The sequence below is a fragment of the Erythranthe guttata genome, chromosome 11 (assembly GCF_056151865.1).
Source record: "Erythranthe guttata isolate IM_541 chromosome 11, IM_541, whole genome shotgun sequence".
In the NCBI taxonomy this organism is placed as follows: Eukaryota; Viridiplantae; Streptophyta; class Magnoliopsida; order Lamiales; family Phrymaceae; genus Erythranthe; species Erythranthe guttata.
In genome coordinates, this window is record NC_142543.1 from 1,389,330 (window position 1) to 1,404,875 (window position 15,546).

A 15,546-nucleotide genomic window follows, 5' to 3' on the forward strand; every position below is an offset into this window, starting at 1 on the left:
TACAAAACATTATTTATGGGCCCCTAATTTGTTTCTAAAAGTCGGGGGCCCGAGCCCACCGCCTCTCTCGCTGCCTATAATCAGAACCGACCCTGATAATAGCTAACCATGTTCAGATAGATCCATATATATCTACGTATACGTGTGATTCGAAAGTGGAAAACTACTTATATATTTCACTAGGTGTAGCATCTACGGGACCGTATATATTGACATTTATAATCATATAAAACGAGTTGAATATGTCATGAATTAATGGGACAAATTCAAAATTAAGACCATTGAAATTGTATCTGTCAATTAATAAATATACATGTCTGCAAGTTGATCTTATCCACAAGGAATTTCCGAAAATACCCTTAAAACAAAAGGAGAAAAAATATCTCTAACATCATCTTCAGATACATGACGATCATCTCAAAACGACGAGGATATATTTACATACATTAAAATAAAAAGAAAAAGAAAAAGAAAAATAGAAGAATACAAATATTCAAGACTTAAAAAAATTATTCCATCTGAATAAACGGAATATTCTTCAAATTAACGGTCAATAAGAAGTGCCCTGCTCGAAATTGACAACCCAGAGCCTCTTCCATTGATCGTCACCGTTGATTCTCGAACCGGGTGAACCGGCAGGATCCGGGTCGACCCGGGTTCGACAAACGGGGCAAGTGGGCTTCTTCCTAATCCATCTATCAACGCACTTCGCGTGGAACACGTGCTTGCAAACCGGAATATTCCTACACGCGTCTCCTTCCCGGAAGGAATCCAAGCAGATCGCACAGTCCGATGTCCTCGGGAAAGCCGCGGCGCTGTACGCCACGTCGGGGAGAAGGGGGTGGACGGGCGGCGGCGGCGATTCGGCGGGGTTGGTGGTGGGTTGGAGGAGGCGGGTGCAGCGGCGGTGGAAGGTGTTGGACATGAAGAGGAAGTGGAGGAGGACGACGGCGGCGAAGCCAAGGAAGAAGAGGAAGAGGGACATCACCACAAGCATTATCACGCATTTGAGAAAGAAGAGGAGGAGATTCCTCTGGCTTCGGCTGAGGTTCTGCGGCGTAGCACGGCGGTGGATTTCTTCGGCGAAAGTTGGCATGTGGGGATTCTTTTTTTTTCCCTTTATTTTTTTTCTTTTTTTTCTTTTTTGGGTGAATGAATTAATTCGGGTTGGGACAAAAGATAAGCTGAGGCGGAGGTTTTTGTCGGTTTGAGAGTGGGGAGAGGTGGCGTTGCCACCTTAAACAGCACACAGATTTTTGCCCAAATTACACCGAATTTTCCGGATTTTTGTTTGGACTAAATAAATAAATAAGTTAATGTTAAATTAGGAAAACAAGTTCTTTATATTTGACTAATTACAATTACCTCCCTAAACTATGTACTGTCTTGTACGTCCACCCTTAAGAGTGTCAAATTTACCAATGAATGAAAAGTGTTTTCGGTGAAAAAATACATAGTTAAGAGGGCGTAGGTGTAATTATTCAAACATTAGGGATTTTTTCATAATTTAACATTATCTCAGGAGTTGGCCGTAAATTTTCCTAAAGGGATTGGGCTTGGGCTTGGGCTTGGGCTTATCAATGGTTTAGGAAAATTATCCAGCTACAAATGCAATGTGGGCCACTCTAGTTTTATGACAATTGGGTTCTTTGAATCGGATTGGTTAAGGGCCTAATTCTATATACTTTTACTTTTGGATAAATTAAAATCATACCTGAGATGAGGTTTATTTACGAAAAGTCCTTCATATCTCCATAATTTCATTCATTCCCCTGCAATTTATAAATTCCTTATATTAAAACCATATTGTAGTGGTGGGTACAAGAAATTTACAAATTACAGGGACTGGATGTAATTTCTCAAGAAAATGAGTTCTTTTTTTATAACTACACTTTACTTCAGGGTGGTCGTTGTAATTTACTCTTATTTTTTTATATTTGCAGTTTGTAAGAAGTTTTGGCCCTTAGAAAAAACCCATCTTACACTGAAAAGTCGTACAAATTGCAAGCGAGTGACACGCCACGCCATACATAAGGGGTCCGTTTGACTTCGATTTTAATCATTGGGGGCATTTATAGTAATTAAAAAAAACAAGAGCGTCTCTTTAACAATTACACTAAACAAAAGAGTGATGAATGCAATATTTTGATTATAACTACATAAAAATTTTGACTGTCCAATAAAATGACATGTCACAAATCCTCTCACAAAAAAATTTAATAATTTTAAACAAAATAAAAGAATAAAACAATTTAAACATTGCTTGTAAAAGATGATTCAACAACTTTGTCTTGCCTTCCTATAAGCCATTGAAGCGTTCTCCTCCCAAAAGATTGAGTATTCGCTTCACAATCCGAATCCAATCGATTTTCTCCGTTCGACTCACTTTGATCAGCCGTCGGATTCCGTTGCATCGGGAATCGGGACGAAAACGCCCTTCTCGACAACTCCACTAACCCCGCGTTTGGCTTATCCCTTTTCCCCCTCAACCAAATTTTCGACACCGAGAAACTTTCCCTCTTACATCTCGTAACGAACTTGCCACCACCGTCATCATCATCGCGACTACGGATTTCAAGAATCTTAAACGCTTCGACGCCGTTGAACTCCCTCCTCGAATCGGACCCACACTCGGACAATGCGGTCCTGTGATTCGATCCCAGTGGCAAACGCGGTAATTTCCTCTTCTTCATAGGGGTTGTTCTAATCGGAACTTTCAAACACGAGTTATCCTCCATTACGTAAGCGAAAGACCCCATTGAAAAACACCTTCTTTCAGCAGAAACACTACTTTCAGTACCGCCGCCGCCGCCATTGCCGCCGCCATCATCAACAACAACACTCCTGTATTTCCCAAGCTTCACCGCCACAATTTCTCTCTCTCTAACTTCAATTTCAGTTTCGCCGGATCTTTCGGAAGCATCATCACCGTCGTCTCTGAAACTTCCGTTGCCGGATTCGAGAACCCTAACCACCGGACAAAAATTCGTGGCGTGCGAGAAATCAGGGGCTAAAATTGCTCTGCAAATTGGGCAGGTGGAGTGGGAAAGCAGCCACGTGTCGATGCAGTTCACGTGAAAGGCGTGGCTGCAATTGGGCAGCAGCCTGAGTTCGTCTTCCGGTTCGAATTCGGAGAGACAAACTGCGCAATCGAAGGGGTTTTTGGGGCCGATTAGGGCTTTGTAATTGAACAGTGGGAGTGTGTCGATGAATGATTGGTCGACGCCGGAGTCGTGGAGGTGGAAGAGGTGCTGCAATTGGCCTTGTAGGGCGGTGAATTCGTCGGTTTCCGCCGGAACCCTAATTTGAGGTCTGAGTAGGAATCTGACGAGGAGGTGGAGTAGGCCGGAGATGAAGAAGATGATTGCGAGTATTATTATGATTAGGAGTATGCTTGGGTTTACGCCGTGGTTCGAATTTAAAGTGTGGGATTGTGAATGCGGCGCCGGAGGTGGTGGCGACGGCGGCGGCGGCCGCGGTGGTGGTGGTGGTGGAGGTGACTGAGGAAAGCTTCTATCTTTGATTTTGAGAAGAACCCAATCCATTTTTTTTTTTGTTTTGTTTCTATTTGGGAAAAAGTTGGGGGAAAAGGAGTGATCAAGATTGGATATTTATACTAAAGATCACATTTTTACCAAAGGGGGGGAAATGTGGTCTCAAGTAAGTGAGATTTAAAAATGTCTTTTGATGAAGCTAGGTCAAGAAGTAGTAATTGAAATGCTAAATATCGTTTTAATTTTAGGGTAAATTACAACCACATCAAGGTATCAAATTACGAAAAAGTCTTTCTTGTTTGGACACATTTACCCCTCAATTATGAATCTTCTTACATCTCCACTCTTATAGTGTCAAATTCAACATAATCATCTAGATTTCATGGAATGTTCTCTAGTTTGTACTTGTTTTGTGGAAAAATGCAGTTTATGATGCACCACAATCTGATATTTACAAGCTAAAAAATACATTTTATGATCATCTAGCTTCAAATGTGGAGCTCGAATGGGATAAAACGGTTCTAAAATTGAGAATATTCCATATAATCTAGAATATTTCACTAAATTTGAAACCGCGAGATGGACGTGTACGAAGATTTATGGTTGATGGATAATTGTAATTGCCCAAACAAGAGGATAGTTTTCGTAATTTGACAATATATCAAGGGTGATTGTAATTTACCCTTAATTTTATAAATAACGTTTCCGATAATCGTTGAAAAATGGCTATTTTGAGTTGACTTTTTAATTCAACTTAAATCAACTGGATCGAATATCTGGTGGAAGAATTATGTTTAAACGGTTAGAACTTAGAACTATATCGATAACATTGAAATGTTTAACAACTCGGGTTTTGAATTTGGTGCAATAAATCTTGCAATTAAAGTACAATTACTATTGGACCTAATTTGCCTAGAAAATGGCACTAAAAAGTAATGCAATACTATAACAAAATGGTGAACTTTATGATTCATCAAAAAAAAATGCTGCCTTTTTGGGTTGACTTAAAAGGAGCTCCATTATATTTCATCAAACCCAATGCACATTTAATTCTCACAATTTCATTAAAAAGGGAGAAGAAAAAAGTAATCTTGAGCCGTAAATACTACTTAAATAATTGATCTTTGAGCAGTAAATAATTGAATTATCCTTTTTCTCAAAAATAAAAATTATAATTATCCTTGTGAACTCAAACAGCTCACTTCCGTGCATACGTGTCTCTCATCCTCTGTCCCGACAGATTTTTGATGGGGAAATATATAAATTTCAATACTCGATTCTAGAATTATGCATTAGTATCAATACTCGATTCTAGTCGTAAACCACAAAACTGCCCCCTAAATAGTGGGACCCACATGCCACATCATCAATTTATTCACTTCCTAAAACTAGGGTCGACTTTCATCATCCGAAGGCCGAAACAGTTGAGTTATACTTATGCCGGTGTTTTTACGATTTTGAGATTCTACAAGACCCACTTGTGGGAAAGAAGGATTAATTTTATAAGCTGAAAGTCAATACTTTTGGTGGTTGAAATCTTGAAAAGTTGTGGTCAATGTGTGTGTTATTTTATTTCATTTTGTATTTTTATTTTGGAAAAAAATAATGCGAGTGTCATTGGCTGGAAACCAAAGTCTTGGAAGTTGGTATTAGGACACCTAAAATCAATTAAGATTTGAAAAAAAATAAAGAATTGACTTCCCTGAAAATATTATTATTAAATTATTGATTGTTGTGATAAAAACCCCTAATTCATGTGAAATTGAAGATCCAAATGTAGTGAACATTTTTGCTGAAAACACGAAATATAAATGTACTAATGTTTATGTAAATAGGACAAAGAAATGTTCGTGTGTGCACAATGCTCAAGTGAATAGAACTCTCCAATTTCATTTCTATATCCTATAATTGCAGCCTAGCTATAATTTTATGCAATCCCAATACAATTTTTTTATTTTTTTTTTGTCTTTACATGGATAATTGTATTTCATAAGTCAAACTCAAGATATATGCATCTAGAATTGAATTATGAATAAATAATAAGAATAAATTTGAAATTTCCTAATTACGCCGATTTCGATCCGAGATTTTTTTAATTTTGAATAATATTTTTCAATCTGAATTTTTAAAATCCGACTTCTGATTTTTTTCGAAATTATTGGATCAGAATTATAATATATATTAGATTTCGATTTTCGATCAGATTTCTTCTTTGTACACCTTTAACAAATTCAAAACTATACATTTTTATTCATTATTTATTTATTTATAATTTTATATTATGCTCCAATATATTTTGTGTGTCCCAATTCTTAAATTTGATTGTTGAAGAGTATTTGTCAAATTAAATCCCTAACACGCTAAAACCTAAAACCTTAACTTTAAAATCTTCCCTATGTGGGGTTTATTTCATTTAAGTAATTTTTTTAAGAATTTTTTTGTTGCATCTCACCATAAAGAGATGGATTAATTTTCAAGAAACTTCAAGTTAAGATTTTAACATTTAAGGAAAATCTTGATTTGTACTTGTTCTAAAAAACAAATGGGTAATTTACCACCACCCACGGTAAGGCTTAATTACAAAAAAATGGAAAATTACAACCACCCATCGACTATGAATCTTCTTACATGTCCACCATTACAACGTCAAATTTAGTTGAATTTTCTAAGTTAAGTGGAATATTCTTCAGTTTGTACCCGTTTTACCCCATTCCAACCCCACATTTTGAAACAAGATGATCATAAAAAATGTCTCTTCGCTTGTAAATATCAGATTGTGGTGCATCAGAAACTGCATTTTTTGACAAAACAAGTACAAACTACAGAATCTAGCAAATTCTGTTGAATTTAACGTCATAAGGTTGAACATATGAGAAGATTCACAATTTAGAGGGGTAATTGTAATTATTCAAACACAATGGATTTTTTCATAAACGACCTACCTTAGAAGGTGGCCGTAATGTACCCAAAGCCCAAAGGGAAAAGAAACAAAAAATCTTGATTTGTAAGTCTGCTAAAATTGGGTGAGGAATATACTCAAGTAGATCCGGCCCATAAATATGGATCAAATTGGCCCATAAACTAGGATCATAAAATTGTCGAATTGGGTTAGGAATAAACTCGAGTCGATCCGGCCCATATAATTGGATCATAAAATAACTTGTTTCCACTTTGCATCCTTAAAATGTAGCATTTAGCATTTTGTACCCTTAAAAATAATTTAATAGCATTATACACCCTCAAAACATAGTAAATCATTTATATTTATAATACACCATGAATAGAATATTTAAAACGTAATGAGTGTAATTTCAAATTTTATTGGTTTTTAAATTTCTACCCCGACATAGATTCGGGCGTGCAAAATGCATAAAAAAAAAGAAGTTAGTTGAAGGAAATATTTCCATTGTAGTTAGTGAAAATATTTGGTAGAAAACATTGGAAGAAAATATAATTTTCAAATAATTTGATTGGTGAGATATATTTTTATTTTTACACTTTCTAATTTCAAAAGGATTGATGAATAAAAAAATATGATTTGACATCCTTAAAAAACACCAATAAAAATGTTAAATTAACTCGGAATGCATTATGCATGATTTATTACGTTTCAGGGGGATAATGTGCTATTAATATTTTTCGAGGGTGCAAAATACCAAAAAAAATAAATTTTCAAGGGTCCAAAGTGGAATTAACCCATCATAAAATCATAAAACTGTAATATTTACACTTTCCTTGCAGGCAATTGTTCTGTTCGTTTAAGGTTGTCGCAAAACTCGCTGTCACCTGCCTAATTATCTGCTTGCTTTTATTTAAAAAATTTACTGGACAGAGTAAAAAATATATGATAAAAAATAACCAAACAAAACCAATTAATTAACAGATAAATACATTTATTAGTGTGTATTGTTTTAGCCGAATATTAAGCAGTGCAGCTCATTTTAAAGAGTAATAAAGATATTTTACGTAGAGAGAGAGAGAGAGAGAGAGAGAGAGAGAGATTTTTGGGAGGATTATCTGTCATTAATTTTTTTTTGGGGTCGGTAACAGAATTTAAAAGAAAAAGGTAAAAAAGAAAAAAGAAAAAGAAAATACCTTTTTTTTTGTGCTGAGTTTCTCGGGGTGGTGGAATTGTTCTGGATTTCCCGGGAAAATTCGAAAACCGGGGGCCCGTATTCTTGATTTTCCGGCGAAGCCCGGACGTGGGATTTTCAATTCTATCATCATTTCCCCCCCTCCGAATTTCAATTTAAAAAAAAGGGCTTCGCCGATTCTCGATTTTGAGAGCGATTTATTTATTTATTGTTTTACCTGTAAATATATATATATCCCTAATTCATCATTCTTGAATTATGTCAATGTTCATCAAATCCTTCTCTCCTCTACGCAAGTTTTGTTTTTTCTGACAATCAAGAAATTCCGACACTCACAAATTAAAGATCGTGTTTTTTTTTTCTTTTTTTTTTTTTTGTATATATATACATGTAAATGCAGAGGATTTGACATTGCAATTTTTTAGGGTTTCTAACACGATAAAAAAATGTGTGTGTGGGTGGGGTAAAAAAATTTGATGAATTAGTGATGCTCTTATCATCCGACAAACAAGAATCAAGACCCTCTAATTATTATTATTATTCATCAATATTTGTGGGATTGTGTATTATAATGACTGCTATGAGATTTTTGAGCCTCGTCGGAAATTCTTTCGGTTGTTCCGCATCGGGTGAGCGTTTGCTTTCTGCAGCAAGAGATGGTGATTTTCAAGAAGCAAAGGCTTTATTGGAATATAATCCTCGTCTTGCTCGATACTCCACTTTCGGTGTTCGTAATTCTCCCCTGCATTTTTCTGCAGCTCAAGGCCATCACGAGGTTTTAATTACGCTGCATTTTTCGATCTTCGATTTTAAAGTCATACGTAATAGGAGCAATCTTGAACTTTTGAGTTGAGTTGCAGAAGTTGGTGATTATGAGTTATGTTAGTGATAAGTGCTTATTTCTAAAAGTTGAGGTGTTTGCAAACTCGATAGAAAATCAAATTTAAGCAACTTATTTGAAGAGAAGTAGAAGCAAAAACTGGTATTGAAAACACTTCAAAAGTGATTTTGATCCCAAAAAAGCTCAAAATCTCTTTTCAAAAGCTTTTTCAAACACCACCTTAGTAGTATAGTACTTATTACATTGTTTTTTTTTTTGTCTCCGTGTTTTTAGATTGTTTCGCTCTTGCTCGAGTTGGGAGTTGATGTTAACCTCAGGAACTATCGCGGGCAGGTTCGAATATTTTAATTCTTGTTTTTATATTTTTCGATATTTTCCTTCATCGATTGCTCGTGTATAAGTATCTAAATTTGTAAGTAGAATTATAATCTTGAGTAGTTTATTGCATTTAGTACGCCCGTGATGTAGTTCTTTTTAGCACACAACCCCCTAAACGGTGAGTTTTTAGGGGGTCATTTGCTAAAGTAATTGCATCATTGGGTCTTTTTTGCTAATATTTATAAGATGTGGGGTCTTTTTAGTAATTATAGTAAAAACAGTTTTGCTAATATTTTTCAACAGACTCCTTTGATGCAAGCTTGCCAATATGGACACTGGGAGGTTGTTCAGACACTGATTCTTTATAAAGCCAATGTACGATAATTTATAGTCTCGCCTCGTCTTTTTAACGCGGGAAGAAAACCGCATAATTTTTTATATAAATATATTATTATTATTTTTTTTCCGATTTAGATTCACAGAGCAGATTATCTGAACGGAGGAACCGCACTTCACTTGGCTGCTCTAAGCGGCTTTTTCCAATGCATTCGTCTTCTTCTCGCCGATCACATTCCCAGCACTCCTAATTCTTACCGAAGTTTGAGGAAACGATCGAGAAACGACGATTCGGTTTCCGAGTTCGACGAACGGTACTTTCTTTTTTCAAACTTAATTATTTTTTTTTCTTCGATAAATTAAGTACGATTTGTATTTGTATTTTTTTTTTTTGTAGTGCACTTCATGCAATAATCAATAGACCGGCCGATGGCGGCATAACGGCAATTCATATGGCTGCACTAAACGGGCACGTTGAAACGGTTCATTTACTTCTTGATTTAGGTGCATCGGTTTCTAAGACAACCGTGCAAGATGGAGCTACTATTGATCTAATCGGTCAGCTATTTTTTTTAATTATATGATATTATTTATTTTTTTAATTAAAAAAATCTTATTTTCAAGTATATATATTAACTGATTGATTAATTAATACAGGTGCCGGTAGCACTCCGCTCCATTACGCCGCATGCGGTGGTAACGCACAGTGTTGCCAGGTCGTTATATTTCGTGCCTCGAAAATATTTATTTTCTTCATTTAAATACTAAAATTATTTACTTTTTTTTTTTGGTTTATATTCAGCTTTTGATAGCCAGGGGTGCAAGTTTGAGCAAAGAAAATGCAAACGGGTATTTACGTTTCTCGTCCTTTATTTATTTAATTTTTTTTTTCGAGTAATATATTTATATCTTATTACACTACGTGTGTGTGTGTGTGTGAAGATGGACGCCGTTGATGGTTGCTCGATCATGGCATAGAGATTGGCTCGAAGATATTCTTAGTCAACAATCGGGACCCAAACGAAGACTTAGCCCTTCGCCGTATTTATGCCTTCCTCTTATGAGCATTGTTGGTATTGCTAGGTGGGGGGTAAAAAAGTCATACTATTTTGCGCCCGGCTTTAAATTCCTTATATAACGAGGATTTTTATTTTTATTTAATTTTGAAAATTTATTATTATCCTTCTCTTTAATATGTTTTCAGAGAATGCGGATGGAGAAACGACGACGCACAATCGACATGCGTAGACCCGTGCGTCGTTTGCTTGGAGAGGAAGTGCACTGTTGCTGCAGAAGGTATCTATATTTCTTTAATTGCTAATAAACTCCCCTGTGTTTTCTCTAATTACTTACAAACTCCCCGTACTATTTTATTAGCAAAATCCCCCCCTAAGATTCAGTTTTGTTTAGCATTCTGCTTCTGCCCCCTAAAAACTCACAACGTAGGGGGTAATGTGCTTAAAAAAATGCAATAGAAGGGGCTCTTTTTGCTAATATTGATAACGCCACGAGGTTTTTTTAGCAATTTATAATAACATAGGGGTACTAAATGCAATAAACTCACATAAATAGATACATCATCGTCTATTTCTGGATAAATTGCATTCAACACCCCTGTGTTTACTTTAATTGTTAAAAGACATCCTGTGATACAAATATTAACAAAACCCTCCCTACGATTCGAATTTATTAGCATACTAAAAACGTATCATTTAGGGGGTTTGTGTGCTGAAAAAATACATGTAGGGTTTTTTTGCTAATATTTATAAAATGAGGAGTTTTTTAGCAATTCGATAGACTCTAAATGCAATAAACTCTTTTATCCTACAGTTCAAATATGTAGAAATGAATACCTTAAAGCAAAAACAAAACATAAAAAATCTGCATTTTTTTTTTTACAAATCATCAATTTGCATTCACGAAAAACTCAGATACTCGATTATATTTTTTTCTCGTTAAGACAAGGCTCGTTCTTACGTAGGTTGTCTCCACGAGTTCTGCACCAACTGCGCTCTCTATCTATGCTCCACTAGTAGCACCTCCACTGTAAGCCCCGGTCCACCTGGCTCCATTGCCTGCCCGCTATGCCGCCAAGGGATCATCTCCTTCGTCAAACTCGCCGGAACAAAACCAATCGCCGCCAAAGAAATCACGAGGACAAAATCGCTTCCGGAACCTTCCCGAACGGAAACGGCACTCTGCGGGCCGGATATCCAGTGCGCACGCCTTCCACTCCTCGGTGCACCTCTCCAGTCGGTGAACTGCCATAACTTTGGGTCCGGTAAATTGAGCCACGGGCTCTGCATGGGGGCCCGTGAAACAAGCCCGAAAAATGCGGGGCCCACATTGGGGAACGGGCTGGTTAGGTGTTCGAAATCGGGGCTTAAGCGATCGGATTCGCAGAGTGAGGGCAGGAAATGGTTGTGTTCTCTGATGCAATCTGTGGCACCTGCTGAAGAATAATTATACGAAAAAAAAAAAACGGGTTTTTGTTGCGTGTTTGTAAATATATGATTAATCAGAATCGAGAATCGTTCTTTTTTCTTTGTTCGTTGGAAATTCGTGTTCGGGACTTGTTACGATAGGCGCATCTTCGTTGTAACTATGATTTGAAGAAGTGCCAGTTTTTACGTAAAAGAGTGTATTTCCTGATTTATTTATTTAAAAATGAATAATGAAATGTTTTTGTTTGGACCATGTAATTCGAGCTTCATCCAAGTGTATTTGAGAACACAAAATTATTTTATGTTAATCTCCTCTTTGTTTTAAATTAAAATCTAGATTTATAAATTTTATTGTCTTATATATTTATATCTCATTTTTAGAATTTCAGTGATACATAGATTACTATTTTTTTTTTCGGTTTTTGCATTTTGTGTAATTTCACACGAAATGGAACAGGAAAAATGATTTTTGGACCGTTTCATATAGATTTACACGAAAACTTAAGCTTAGATGAAATCTACTATTTGAAAACCAAAAATTTGAAAATTCTACTATTTCATATGACGAAGCACGAAATGAAGAAGTCCATTTCATGCTTCGTAGCACGAAACATATGCGATCTTCTTTTCCGATTAAATCATAAACTTATTCTAATCGATGCAATTTGTCAACTAAATAAAAATAAAATGTTAAATTTACGTGTTTTTTTTTTAAAAAATCCGATTTAATCATAAACTTATACTAATCGATGCAATTAGTTAACTAAATAAAAATAAAACGTTAAATTTACGTATTACAATCAAAAAATTAATCATAAAATTAAGATGTAACAGTTTATCAGCTCTAAAAACAACATCTTATCAGAGGTAAGAGTTTATCAGCTGTTTAAAATAAGCTTACTCAAACACACTCTTATTCTAATAGAAAATTCCTCTGTATGACCCGATTCATTCAGACCGGATCCAATTACAATCCGGTTTGGCCAATTTGAAAATCACGGCAACTCAGGCGAATTTCACCACACCGATCAGCTTCCCCATCTCGCCGATCGCCACCGCTAAACAAATCCAGTTATTCAGTAGCATAATTAGGGGAAAAAACAAAACAATGAAACAAAGGAAACCCCCCGTACTCATATCGCCGGCCGATGATGACGACAGCAACAAAAATTCCACATCCAAAAACCCTAGCCCCAATAATTCTTCACACAAAATATTTCTTCTTTGTTTGGTTACTCGGATAATCAATTCGTTGTTCGTGCAGACGTATTTCAACCCGGACGAACACTGGCAATCTCTCGAAGTAGCCCATCGAATCGCGTTTGGGTAAATCGAATCTGTCAATTCAATTCAATTTTTTTTTTAATAAATTGGAAATTACTGTATTTAATTGCTGGATTAAAAAAATTAGGTATGGGCATTTGACGTGGGAATGGAAAAAGGGGATAAGGAGTTACTTGCATCCGGTTCTGTTTGCTGCTCTTTATAAAGTTCTCTCCTTTCTCCATCTCGATACCCCTTGGTTCATGGTAGTTATCTTTCTTCTTGTCTTTGTTTCGATTATTAATTTTTTGCATAATTTTTATATATCAATTCCCCACGTGAAATGTGTGCGAAATTATTGCCATATTGAAACAGATTAGGGCTCCTCGTTTGCTTCAATCCGTATCCGCTGCTATCGGCGATCACTACTTGTACGAATTATCTCGAGTCTTGTTTGGCAACAATGTAGCCAGCTGGGCTGTATCCTTTCGTTCATATGGAAACTGTATTTTCGGTTCGGTGGATTTGAATTTAGATATTTGTAGTACTTAACTTTTTTATGGCAACAGCTCTTTGCGCAGCTAACAAACTGGTTCGTGTTTTTCTCCATAACGAGAACTTTGTCTAATAGTTTAGAGACAGTTCTCACGGTTGTGAGTTTATACTACTGGCCCTGCTTGAGAGCCTCTCCCGCTGCAGTTCCGCCTCGTTCGAGAAAGCTTGCCTTGGCAGTGGCGGCATTAGCATGTGCCGTTCGACCGACAAGTGCAATCACTTGGATATATATTGGCTTTCTCGAGTTGTTTATTACACGCGATAAGCTGAAGTTTGTCCTTCTTGAAGTGGTTCCAATAGGGTTAGTATGTGTCAATAAACGCTTTATATGTTCTCTCCGTTGTTTCTTGTGCTTTTTGAGCTCTTATTAAGTTTGTTTATCTTGCTTTCAACTCAAGTTTTCACTTCAATAAGATACATCGGATTATGATTAAAAGTCAGCTTTTCAAGAATTATCTAGAATGAAATTACCATGTAAGAAGATCTAATACTGAGACTATAAACTATTTTTGCACTTTGAATGCTTAAACCAGGGGGCTCGTGCTAGGTGTCACGTTTTTATTGGATCGACAGTTTTACGGGTCGTGGGTTATAGTTCCTCTTAACTTCCTAAAGTTCAATTTTTTTTCTTCCGGCGGAGACTACTACGGAACTCATCCATGGCACTGGTATATAACTCAAGGATTTACCGTCATGCTATTTACGTATTTACCCTTTTCGGTAGCTGGTGGTATTAAATCGAAAGAATGGAAACTTCCTGTACTCGTAGTATGGGTTTTGGGAATTTATAGCCTTCTTGGCCACAAAGAATTCAGGTACTCTCTCCTTTGAATTTACACTATATACAAATACGATTATTTAGAGCCTATTAGTACTTTAATTATTAATGCTTCTCATTATATTCAGACTCCAAATATCAGGTTCGTTCTTCCAGTGCTTCCAATAGCACTGATGTTGTCTGGATATGCATTAGCAAACCTAGGACAATCCAAAATGTCCGAGAGGAAAGTGAGAGAGAGTTTAAATTCTCGCGTAAGGCGTTTATCGAAGATGCAAATATTGTCAGCATTATTTCTGCTTGTAACTAATATACCGATGGCTTTGTATATGAGTGTAATTCATCAGGTAATATTGGTCTCTCTTTTTTTTTTTAGCAGGAATTGTTCGATTTTTTATTTTTTTAATTTTTTTCGTTCACTCGTTTTTTTGAAGATTTTTAACTGTTGCTCTGCTTCACAGAGAGGTACTGAGGATGTAATGAACTTTCTTTCGAAGGAGGCGAAAGAGAATAAAATCGAAAGTATTCTCTTTCTCACACCTTGCCATGCTACACCTTACTACTCAACTCTCCATCAGAATATTCCTATGCGTTTCTTGGATTGTACACCGAGGTGATATATATATATATATATATATATATATATATATATATATATATATATATATATATATATATATATATATATATATATATATATATGAATCGATGTGTTTTAATAGAATTAAATTTTGTATGATTTGGACAACATGGGACTCAAATTTTTTGTCGTAATTTGTTTAAACAGCGAAGAAAATGGAATATTGGATGAGTCGGACCGATTTTTGGAGGACCCGTTTGGTTTTACGACGAAGTTTGTGAGAAACTGGACTGCACCGAGCCACATTGTACTGTTTGATTCTCAAGAAAAGTTGTTGAAGGAGTTCCTAGTCTCGAATAATTTTTATGAGGTGATTATGATTTATATATTGTCGGTTCTATTTAACTCGTCTTTGACTGTGTTTGTCTGACCAAATAAACGAAAAACGTGCAGATAAGAAGATTCTTTCATGCCCACTTCAAAGTGGATCGAGAACTGCAAGCATCTGTTGTTGTGTATGCTTTTCAAGCCCAATGAGTTTTGATTTTAGACGAATTGAAATGTTTTTTCCTTTCTTTCAGTAAGTTTTGATGTTATTTTTTTTGTAATGATACAGTAATGTAAAAAAAAAAAGTACTAATTTGACTATGTATCCCATTATTATTGCCCTAATTCTCTTTTTAAGTGGAATGCCAAACTCAGATCAAGGTATCCTCTATCACATACACGGAAAAGGCGATACGGGGAAACGGGAAAACGGACACGGGGAAACGGAAAGTGTAAATGTTTAAAGTATAGGGGTATATTTATAAATATGCTAGATAATCATACACAAGATTTATT

At 35.9% G+C, this 15,546-nt stretch overlaps 4 protein-coding genes across 5 annotated transcripts; 2 read left to right on the forward strand and 2 right to left on the reverse strand.

Annotated features, from left to right (window-relative positions):
- Window positions 1-330: 330 nt before the first annotated feature.
- Window positions 331-1,274, reverse strand: LOC105961392 (uncharacterized). Its single transcript, XM_012985617.2, has one exon. It carries the CDS (start codon window positions 1,094-1,096, stop codon window positions 551-553), a length of 546 nt encoding a protein of 181 aa, XP_012841071.2. The 5' UTR covers window positions 1,097-1,274; the 3' UTR covers window positions 331-550.
- Window positions 1,275-2,129: 855 nt separating this feature from the next.
- On the reverse strand, window positions 2,130-3,668 carry LOC105961391 (RING-H2 finger protein ATL13). Its single transcript, XM_012985616.2, has one exon. It carries the CDS (start codon window positions 3,543-3,545, stop codon window positions 2,253-2,255), a length of 1,293 nt encoding a protein of 430 aa, XP_012841070.2. The 5' UTR covers window positions 3,546-3,668; the 3' UTR covers window positions 2,130-2,252.
- A 3,729-nt stretch (window positions 3,669-7,397) lies between these two features.
- Window positions 7,398-11,853, forward strand: LOC105961393 (putative E3 ubiquitin-protein ligase XBOS32). Its single transcript, XM_012985618.2, has 10 exons — window positions 7,398-8,363; window positions 8,703-8,762; window positions 9,051-9,122; window positions 9,222-9,397; window positions 9,481-9,641; window positions 9,741-9,799; window positions 9,886-9,932; window positions 10,026-10,166; window positions 10,288-10,379; window positions 11,065-11,853. Exons 1-10 carry the CDS (start codon window positions 8,076-8,078, stop codon window positions 11,544-11,546), a joined length of 1,578 nt encoding a protein of 525 aa, XP_012841072.2. The 5' UTR covers window positions 7,398-8,075; the 3' UTR covers window positions 11,547-11,853.
- Window positions 11,854-12,442: 589 nt separating this feature from the next.
- LOC105961396 (Alg9-like mannosyltransferase family) lies at window positions 12,443-15,375 on the forward strand. Of its 2 annotated transcripts, none has more exons than XM_012985619.2 (9): window positions 12,443-12,853; window positions 12,939-13,056; window positions 13,166-13,270; window positions 13,360-13,646; window positions 13,879-14,160; window positions 14,266-14,470; window positions 14,585-14,736; window positions 14,911-15,073; window positions 15,157-15,375. In XM_012985619.2, the coding sequence occupies exons 1-9, from the start codon at window positions 12,636-12,638 to the stop codon at window positions 15,238-15,240; spliced, it is 1,614 nt and encodes a 537-aa protein (XP_012841073.2). In that variant the 5' UTR covers window positions 12,443-12,635; the 3' UTR covers window positions 15,241-15,375. The 2 variants fall into 2 exon arrangements, with proteins under 2 accessions (XP_012841073.2, XP_088681483.1); XM_088825357.1 differs by having other exon boundaries at window positions 12,469-12,853; window positions 13,336-13,646.
- Window positions 15,376-15,546: the final 171 nt, after the last annotated feature.

Coding starts and splice junctions, on each gene's coding strand:
- LOC105961392 (XM_012985617.2), bottom strand. CDS start 1,096: ATGCCAACTTTCGCCGAAGAAATCCACCGCCGTGCTACGCCGCAGAAC.
- LOC105961391 (XM_012985616.2), bottom strand. CDS start 3,545: ATGGATTGGGTTCTTCTCAAAATCAAAGATAGAAGCTTTCCTCAGTCA.
- LOC105961393 (XM_012985618.2), top strand. CDS start 8,076: ATGCTCTTATCATCCGACAAACAAGAATCAAGACCCTCTAATTATTAT. Junction 9,398..9,480: donor GTTTCCGAGTTCGACGAACG/GTACTTTCTTTT, acceptor TTTTTTTTGTAG/TGCACTTCATGCAATAATCA. Junction 9,800..9,885: donor GTAACGCACAGTGTTGCCAG/GTCGTTATATTT, acceptor GTTTATATTCAG/CTTTTGATAGCCAGGGGTGC.
- LOC105961396 (XM_088825357.1), top strand. CDS start 12,636: ATGAAACAAAGGAAACCCCCCGTACTCATATCGCCGGCCGATGATGAC. Junction 13,057..13,165: donor TCGATACCCCTTGGTTCATG/GTAGTTATCTTT, acceptor ATATTGAAACAG/ATTAGGGCTCCTCGTTTGCT. Junction 15,074..15,156: donor TCTCGAATAATTTTTATGAG/GTGATTATGATT, acceptor AAAAACGTGCAG/ATAAGAAGATTCTTTCATGC.